The 8,835-nt window shown below is 50.2% G+C and overlaps 1 protein-coding gene across 1 annotated transcript; it reads left to right on the plus strand.

The window, feature by feature from the left end:
• Window positions 1–1,663: 1,663 nt before the first annotated feature.
• MEX3B (mex-3 RNA binding family member B) lies at window positions 1,664–6,715 on the plus strand. The gene is made up of 2 exons (XM_070763568.1): window positions 1,664–2,548; window positions 3,646–6,715. Exons 1-2 carry the CDS (start codon window positions 2,296–2,298, stop codon window positions 5,202–5,204), a joined length of 1,812 nt encoding a protein of 603 aa, XP_070619669.1. The 5' UTR covers window positions 1,664–2,295; the 3' UTR covers window positions 5,205–6,715.
• Window positions 6,716–8,835: the final 2,120 nt, after the last annotated feature.

The raw sequence follows: 8,835 nt of genomic DNA on the forward strand, positions 1-8,835 counted from the left end.
ACTTGAATGGGAAGGAGCGCGCAATCCTCCCAAGCCCCGTGCGTAACCCTTTCCAACCGCACGAGACGCGATGCGCAAAGCGCGCATGTCCAAAGTTAGTGGGAGTGGGGCGTGGAGGGGGTAGCAAATCGGGGGTGCGGAGGGCTGGGGGGGCAAGCGCCTTTTCGGACTCAGATCCGAGGATGGTTGGGCGGTGATAGATGCCAATAAGGAAACCTTTCCCGGTGGTGGCTAACCGCGGCTGCTTCTTCCATTGGCAATGGGTCCTCCCTTTGTCCTTCTCTGTTGGCATCTTCTTGGCCCGCTGCTGCTGCTTGCGGGGGAATGGCGTGCGCCTGTGCAGTGGCTGTGCAAATGGTGGGTGGGTTAGGGGGGCGGACTGGGTTTAGCTTAGGCTCCCAAGAAAACTGGCTTCCCCCGTTAGCGCGTGGCCGAGTGCCTCTCGGCTTCTCCGCCGCCTTCCTTTTTGGCGATCTGTGCGTTTTTACGCGTGCCAACCGAGGTGAGAAGTGACACCGGGACGGACCACAAGACGCGCGCGCTTGCGTGCCCAGACTGGTGTTTTTATGGCACCGCAGCCGAAGTGGAGCTGATGGTGGGTTTTTTGTTGTTGTTGTTTTGTTTTACAAGAGGGAATGAAAGAATGAAAAAGGAAGAAGGCGTGGTCTGCTTCAGAAGGACGCCACGCCCCTCTGAACCTGGAACCCTTCGGCCAATTCTCCCCTACAGGGCGCACGAGCCCATCCCACCAATTCTCTCTTTCCACCCGCATCCCTCGGGGTTGGGGCGGGGAACGATCCTAAAGCGCGCAATGGAGAGGCTTGAACGGTCTCCAGCGCTGGGAGCTCTCCTTCTCCTTCCCAGCTTTGCAAAGAAGGGTCGGGTGGCTGGACAGCGCTCGCCAACCTTCCCCTTTTCGTGCGCGCGGCAGATTTGACACCCGGCTCGCCTGACCCCCCTTTCCTCAACCTCGAATTGCCCCCCCCCCACTTTCAAAGCGGAACCCCGGCTTGTTTCAGTCGCTGGGAGAGGCATCTGCTGGTTTTGCCTTCCTTTGCCGCTGCGTATTGGCGCGCCGTTCCCTCCCCATTTGAAGAGAAACGCCGGGGCGCTTTGACAAAAGGAGGTCTCGGGGTAGGAAAAACGGGGCGCTCCCCTCCGCCTTCGACCGATTTGGAGAAGCGGGAAGAGCCTGTAGGCAGTGCCCCCTCCCTGCGCCGCGCCAACCGGTCCGGCTGATGCCCAAGTAGCCCCCAAAGCAGCAGGAATCGTTCTCCGACGCCCCGTTTTCCTCTCCGAATTTAGACAACAAAGAAGAGTAGCTTTTTCTCCCAGGGGCGGTGCGCGCACTGCGGCTCCCGCCCCTTCGGTTCTGGATTCCGCCAATGGCTCGGCGGAGCGGTCATGGGTTGCGCGGGCGCACTCCGTCCCTCCCCGCCTCCCTCTCCTCCCCCCGTCCCCTCCCCTTCATCGGCTCTGGGACGCTTACGCTGCGGCGGCTCTGATTTTTTTTCCCGCCTCTCCCCCCCCCTCTTTTTTTCTCCCCTCCCCGCGTTGTCTGGCTGCAGCAGAGGCTCAGACAGAAGAAAGGAGGAAGAGGAGGAGGAGAGAGAAAGGAGGGGGAGGAGAAGGAGGAAAGCGGGGGGGCCGAGAGAGAAAGAAAATCGCTGAGTGGAGGCTGGGAGGGGCCCCTTAAAGAAACGGTGCCATCGCCTGGCATTGTGGCCAGCGAAAGAACTCGAGGGGGGGAGGAAGAAAGCATCGCTTGCGCTTCCCTCCACTCTCTCTGCACGCCCACCCCCACCCAGCTTCCCCCCCCCCCGGCTGGCCAGGAGGGGGAGAAAAAAAGCTCGGGGGAGAAATGGTTTTTTTTTTCTTGGAAAGCGTCTTATAACCCGGATTGCATTTGGGGGGGAAAAAGAAAAAAAAGAAGGCGATATTTTTAAGGCGCAAGGAAACTACAGTCGGGGTGGAGGAAGAAAAGAAAGGAAGAAAGGGAAAAAAAAACCCGGAGATTTCGGAGGGAGGCTGCTTTGCGAGCTTGAAACCAACGTCCAGGATTTGGCTATCCAAAGCGAGCGCTCGCCGGGTTTCTGCCGCCGCCGCCGCTGCCGCTGCTAAACTGGCCATCTGCCGCCGCCTCTTCTTCCTTTGTGTCTGATTTTTTTTTGGAGGGGGGGTTGCTTTTCCTCCTCCTCCTCCCCCCCTCCGCGCCCCCGCGCCGCCGGTTCGAGAGCAAGGAGAGAAAGGAAGCGAGGGGCGCGCGCGCCATCCCCATCCATTCTCACCGGGACGATGCCCAGTTCGTTGTTTGCGGACATGGAGCGGCATGGGAGCGGCGGCGGCGGAGGAGGCGGCGGCGGCGGAGAGACCCTGGATGACCAAAGAGCTCTTCAGATCGCCTTGGATCAACTCTCCCTCCTCGGCTTGGACAGCGACGAGACGGGCTCCCTTTACGAGAACGAGCCGCGCAAAAAGAGCGTGAACATGACCGAATGCGTTCCCGTGCCCAGCTCGGAGCACGTCGCCGAAATCGTGGGCAGGCAAGGTGGGCTGCGTGGATCGCTTTCTTTTATTTGAAAGGGGGGTGGGTGTCCGCGCATCCCTGTGTGTGTGTGTGAAGGAAACGGGGGGAGTTTTAACTGCAAGTCTCTCCCATCGCCACCCGTTTCTTCTTCCCAGGTGGCTGGGTTTGGCCAAGGGTAGCTTTGAGTGGGGTGCTCCCCCCATGGCAAGAAAGGAAGGAAGGAAGAGGGGAGAGAGGGAGGCTAGGCTTTGTGGGTACCCACCTGGGCTGCCGATCCGCAACGCCCCCCCTTCCCCCCCCCCGCGGCATTAAGACAAAGAAAAAGTGCCCGAAATGTGGCGGAGGCGATTGGCAGCCAGATGTGCGCTTTCGGCTCAGCAAAAAAAATCAACCGCACGGGAAAAGCTGGGGGAGGGCAGAGCAACGGGACGCTCCACCCAGCTCGTGGGCTGCTATTGTTGTGATTCGGTTCCCGGACGCGCGGGGTGAGCCGCCGGGATAGGGAACCCGCGCGGGGATCGGAGGGCATCCCGCGTTAGGATACGGAGTCGGGGAGGGGGCGCCTTCTTCCTTGCGCTTTTTTCAAAGAGGGGCGCGCCACCGGATGCTTCTCTCTCCGCATTTTGGTTTGTTTGTTTGTTCAGGGTTTTTTGGGGGAGGTGGCGTTTGTGTGTGTGTGTTACGTTGTACTGAGCTCGCCACGTTCGGGACTGTCCGCGGGACCGGTTTGGAGGGGTCCGCTGGGTCGGCGTTGCTGGGGAAGAGATGGAGAGGGGAGGGGGGCTTTCGATGGGGTTTTTTTTGTGTGTGCCTTGTTGGTGATTTTTTTTTCTGCCGAAGCGCCCGTTGGTGGCCAATGGGAACTACCAGGCAGAAAGAGGGGCGTGTGTATCTGGGGCTGATTCCCCCCCCCCTTGTTGGTGATCTTGTGTCACTCAGGGTGGGGGGAATCGGAGGGACAATAGCTTGGCCGGGTGACAAGTTGCATCGCCTGAGATGCGCCCCCCCCCCCAGAGATGGAGGTGTAACCGGTTCTTGTCTCCCCTCCCCTTTTCAAACTCCATCCTCCCCCCTTCCTCCTCCCCTTCCTCTGCCATCATCTCCTCTCCTTTCTTCAGGTTGCAAAATCAAAGCGCTGCGGGCCAAAACCAACACCTACATCAAGACGCCGGTTCGGGGTGAGGAGCCTCTCTTTGTGGTGACGGGCAGGAAGGAAGATGTAGCCATGGCCAGGCGGGAGATCATCTCTGCGGCGGAACACTTCTCCATGATCCGAGCCTCCCGCAACAAAAACACCGTTATGAACGGCTCGGTGCCCAGCCCTCCCAACCTGCCCGGCCAGACCACCATCCAAGTGCGGGTGCCTTACCGGGTGGTGGGTTTGGTGGTGGGACCCAAAGGAGCCACCATCAAGCGCATCCAGCAGCAAACGCACACCTACATCGTCACGCCCAGCCGGGACAAAGAGCCGGTCTTCGAAGTGACGGGCATGCCGGAGAACGTGGACCGTGCCCGCGAGGAGATCGAGGCTCACATCGCTATGCGGACCGGCGGCTTGATCGAACTGATCGACGAGAACGATTTCCACGCCAACGGCACCGATGTGGGCTTCGAGCTGGGCGGAGGGGGCACGGGCAGCCTCTGGAGCAAGCCCACGCCCCCTCCTCCTCCTCCGCCCCCTCCCCCTCCGCCTGCTTCCTCCTCCTCCTCTTCTTCCTCCTCCTCCTCGTCTAGCAGCATCACCCCGACGCCGGCCCGCAAGCCTTTCTGCAATTACCGCAACGACAGCTCCAGTTCGCTGGGCAGCACTTCCACGGACTCCTATTACGGCAGCAGCGGAAACAATAGCGCTCGCTTGGCTGATTATAGCCCACCCAGCCCGGCCACCTTGGGCTTCCCACACAACGGCGCCCCCAGCAATGGCTACAACGTCTATGGGGCCCCCGCCGAAGGCCTGGCTTCTCCCGATTGCTGTCCTGCCGAGCTACCTCCTTTCGATTCCCCGCCAGGCTTCGACCTGGCACCAGCTCCTCCCCCACAAGTGATGTGGTCGCAGTACGAGCGCAACACCAGTCTGGCTTCCCCCGCCGCCTTTCCTGGCTCAGTGGCGGCTCCCGCCACCAACCTGGCCTTGTTTGTGAGTGGCGGGCAGAGGCGGGGCGTTCCGCAGGCCCAGCCCCCAGCGCGTCTGTCCCCACCCCTGCACTCCAGTGTGGGAGGTGGGTCGCTGGCAGCCGCCGAGCAGCACCCATTGGCCCGTCGGGTGCGCAGCGATCCCGGCGGCCGCTTCTTAGCCGCCGCCGTGGCTGCAGCGGCGGCGGCCTCCTGCTGCTCCTCGTCTTCTTCCTCCTCCTCTTCCTCGTCGTCTTGCTCCTACCCACTCTACGCCAACGGGCTGGGCTGCCACTTGCCCGGTTTGCCCTCGGACTGCTCTCCTTCCTCTTCCTCCTCCGCCTCCAGCTCTTCCTCCAGCTCCTCTTGTTCCTCGTCTGGGCTGCGTCGAAAAGGCAGCCGGGACTGCTCGGTTTGCTTTGAGAGCGAGGTCATCGCGGCCCTGGTGCCCTGCGGCCACAACCTCTTCTGCATGGAGTGTGCCAACCGCATCTGTGAGAAGAACCAGCCCCAGTGCCCTGTCTGCCACAGCATTGTGACTCAGGCCATCCGCATCTTCTCCTAAAGGCTCCCACCGACAACCGAGGCGCCGGGACTTTGTGAATCGGTCGGTATTTGAGCAGTAAAGGCAGTATCTCCGCACAGGGGGAGTTGGGAAAAAAAATAGTGGCAGGAAGGTGAACCTGGCATTTTTAAGGTGGCTATTATCATATCTCACATATATGTATGTATGTATGTTTGTATGTATGTATACCTCGATGTATATATACAGGGGGGGTCCTTGAGTTACGACCGCTATTGAGCCCAACATTTTCTGTGGCTAAACAGAAATACTTCTGAAGTTGCCCCGTTCTACGATCCTTTCTTGCTACGTACGGTGGTCTAGTGGACCACCACAGCTGATTCATAACCCAAGTTGTGACCTCCCCTCATTTGATTTTCCTGTGTAAAAGGTTGCAAAGGGGATCGGTGTAACCAGGATGCGGCAACAGCAACATAAATATGGAACCTGTTTGCCAAACATCTGGATTTTGATCACGTGACTGTGGGGATGGCTGCAACTGTGAAAAATGATCACAACTCACGAGATGAACTGTTGTAAGTCGAGGAAAGAGTTTGTGTGTGTGTGTGTATGAAGAGGCAACAGCCATGCGATCTCCAGAACATTTGAAATATATTAAAAACTACTAAAATTACTAAGCTTTCATTAGTCCTCTACTAACGTCATCAGAGTATTAAAATCCCCATTGAAGACAGACACACACACATAAATATATACCATATATGTGTGTATGTATGTATATGTATATATATACACACACACTCCGTAATATATACTATATAATTTTAAAGCTATAAAAATTTAACTGCCTTGGATATGTCACCTAGGGGGGCCCGAGAGGCAAAAAGGAAGCAGTATGTTCCCTCCCATATTTGGGTATACCAGGGTGATTCGACAGGAAAAAAAACATATAACTCTTCTCTGGGAGAGTTGAGAACTGAGAGGAGAAGAATCTAAGGTCTACAGGTTAAAGCTATTGCCTTACAGGCAGACTCCTCAGGTTCAAATCCTGGTAAGGTATGACTAGCTGATGAGAGAAAAATAGCTTGGAATAGATCTATACTAGTCTCCATTTTTTTCATTATCAGCAAAAATATGATACACACACAAATACACACACAAACACACATGGTCTCTTGCCACTGAGGGTATTGTAGCCTAGAATGGGTTGGAGGGGAATATTTGTAACATCTGGTGCATGCTATTTATATTGAATGATATTCTAGTAATAGAATAGTTTTAACACTTATGGCCAAGCTGACAAAACATATTTCCTCTCTCTCTCTCTCTCTTTCTTTCTCTTTCTATCTCTCTTTCTCTCTTAAAAGTAGGAAATGCATATGGATTATTGATGGTGTTTGAAACAGTTAGCATAATGTGTTGGTAGTTGCTAGATTGCTATTGAGATATATAAATCTATGGATCGATTATTTTCTTTGAATGTTTCTTGAAAGGCCAATTTTTTTCCTGTGAAAGTAATAATAATAATTATAATAATAATAATAATAAACTTCTGATACTGCAGCTTTATCAAAGAGAAAAAAAGAAAAAAAGGAAACTGTAACATATCTCTTATACATATATATATATATATAAATATAAATAATTAAATATATATATATATATATAATGTTTAAAGGTTTTAAAAGATAAATTGCATTAATACAGATTGAAGTATTTTATTCTTTTTGACTTGAAAAATTATATTTCATATTGCAAAGATGTTTACAAGTATTTTAATTTAAGTTCAGTGAACTTTTTTGTAGCTGGGTTAAATCTTTTTTATTTTTAGTATGGCCTTATGGCAACAAAACAAAACAAAACACTGTATTATTTTGCTATCACGCAATTGTGAATGGAATTGCAAAACCATAAATGTGTAATACTTTGGACAGTATTCTGTTGGGATGGAGATTTTTTTATAGGTTCAGAAAAAAAATCTTTTAAATCTGCTTCACCCAGCCTATTTTCTATTCAGTGATATGGAGCATATTTTATTCTATATTATTACAAAAAATAAAAGCGTTTAAGCAAATGTCAACAGAAAATGTTGATGCTTTCTAACATTTGTATACATAGAATTCAATGGAAATTACAAAAGTTCTGTTGCACCCCTATAGTTTAGTATTTCTATTTTAATACATTTGTTTACCACTTGTTTCTGTATATGTAGGTGATGTTAAATGTACTTTACTGAGCAAAGTTTAAAAACAAAGTATATTTTATTTTATAAAGGGCCTTTAACCTCATGGTCAAATACTAATATTATATTTGCTGAGACAAGATTTGAAATTGTATCAAGAGTTTTATTTTTCTGACATTTAAAGTTCTACATAATAAAGGCAAAACTTAAGTAATGGTGCTACTTCATGTTTTTTTAAGTATTTCTATATAAATAAAATATTACTGAAAAGAGCTCGTGTTTTGAGTAGTTTTCGGTGTGTGTTTTTTTACTGAGTTTTGAATTTCCACAGAAGGAATGGGAAAACACAATGTTTCTTTAATAGCATGTCATTATTTGAAAAGAGGTGTTGCGGATGGCTTGGATACAGTAAAACAGTAAAATCCTTGCAAATGTAATAATTTAGTTCCATGCTTTTTTAAAAAAAAAAATACCGTTGACAAATTGTATTCTTTTTGTTATGCTGCAGTTTGGTAAACTAATAGATCCCTTTTCTGATTGTGTAAAATAGCCTGCAAGGGACCTTGGAAGTCTTCTAGTCTAACCCCATGCTCAAACAGGTGACCCTACACCAGGGGTAGGCAAAGTTGGCTCTTCTATGACATGTGGACTTCAACTCCCAGAATTCCTGAGCTAAGCATGATTGGCTCAAGAATTCTGGGAGTTGAAGTCCACAAATCATAGAAGAGTCAACTTTGCCTACCCCTGCCCTATACCATTCGGGACAAATGGCTGTCCAATCTTTTCTTGAATATTGACCAATCCTTAAAAACCAACAAAGGTTCCCCCCCCCTTTTTATAGGGAATATGAAAACTAAAAGGTTGGCAGTCACTTTACGTGGATAGTGGATTGCGTTAATCTGAAAAATAACCACCAACCAAGTACCGGTAAGTAACTTAAGGATAGCTTGTTGACATTTGATGCAAAGGAATACGGGTTAGAAATTGGAATCCAACCTGTCTTTCTTTAAGGCAGGGGTCCCCAAACTTTTTACACAAGGGGCCAGTTCACTGTCCCTCGGACTGTTGGAGGGCCGGACTATAAAAAAAAAACCTATGAACAAATCCCTATGCACACTGCACATACCTTGTTTTAAAGTAAAAAACAAAATGGGAACGTACTATTTAGAGGGGGAAGAAGTCTGAAATTCATATATGTTTATGTTTTGTTTTTAATTTTCTTTTGTTAACATCTGATTGGCTAGACAAGGTTTTCCTGGCTTATGAAAAATGTATAAAGAAAGAAGGAAGCACTTTGGCATAATGGTTAATAAGTTAGAAATATAATTGGTGTTGCACTTTTTGAAGGAACATTAAGGAGGGAATTTAATTAAAAGAAAATGAATGTAACTGGATGACAAAATTAGAAAAATTAGGAAAAAAAATCTTTTGCAACTTTTTTGATGATTGATATTCATGGAAAATTAGATGGTACAGTGTGTTGTTTGAATG

Source organism: Erythrolamprus reginae, chromosome 10 (assembly GCF_031021105.1).
Source record: "Erythrolamprus reginae isolate rEryReg1 chromosome 10, rEryReg1.hap1, whole genome shotgun sequence".
Classification (NCBI taxonomy): Eukaryota; Metazoa; Chordata; class Lepidosauria; order Squamata; family Dipsadidae; genus Erythrolamprus; species Erythrolamprus reginae.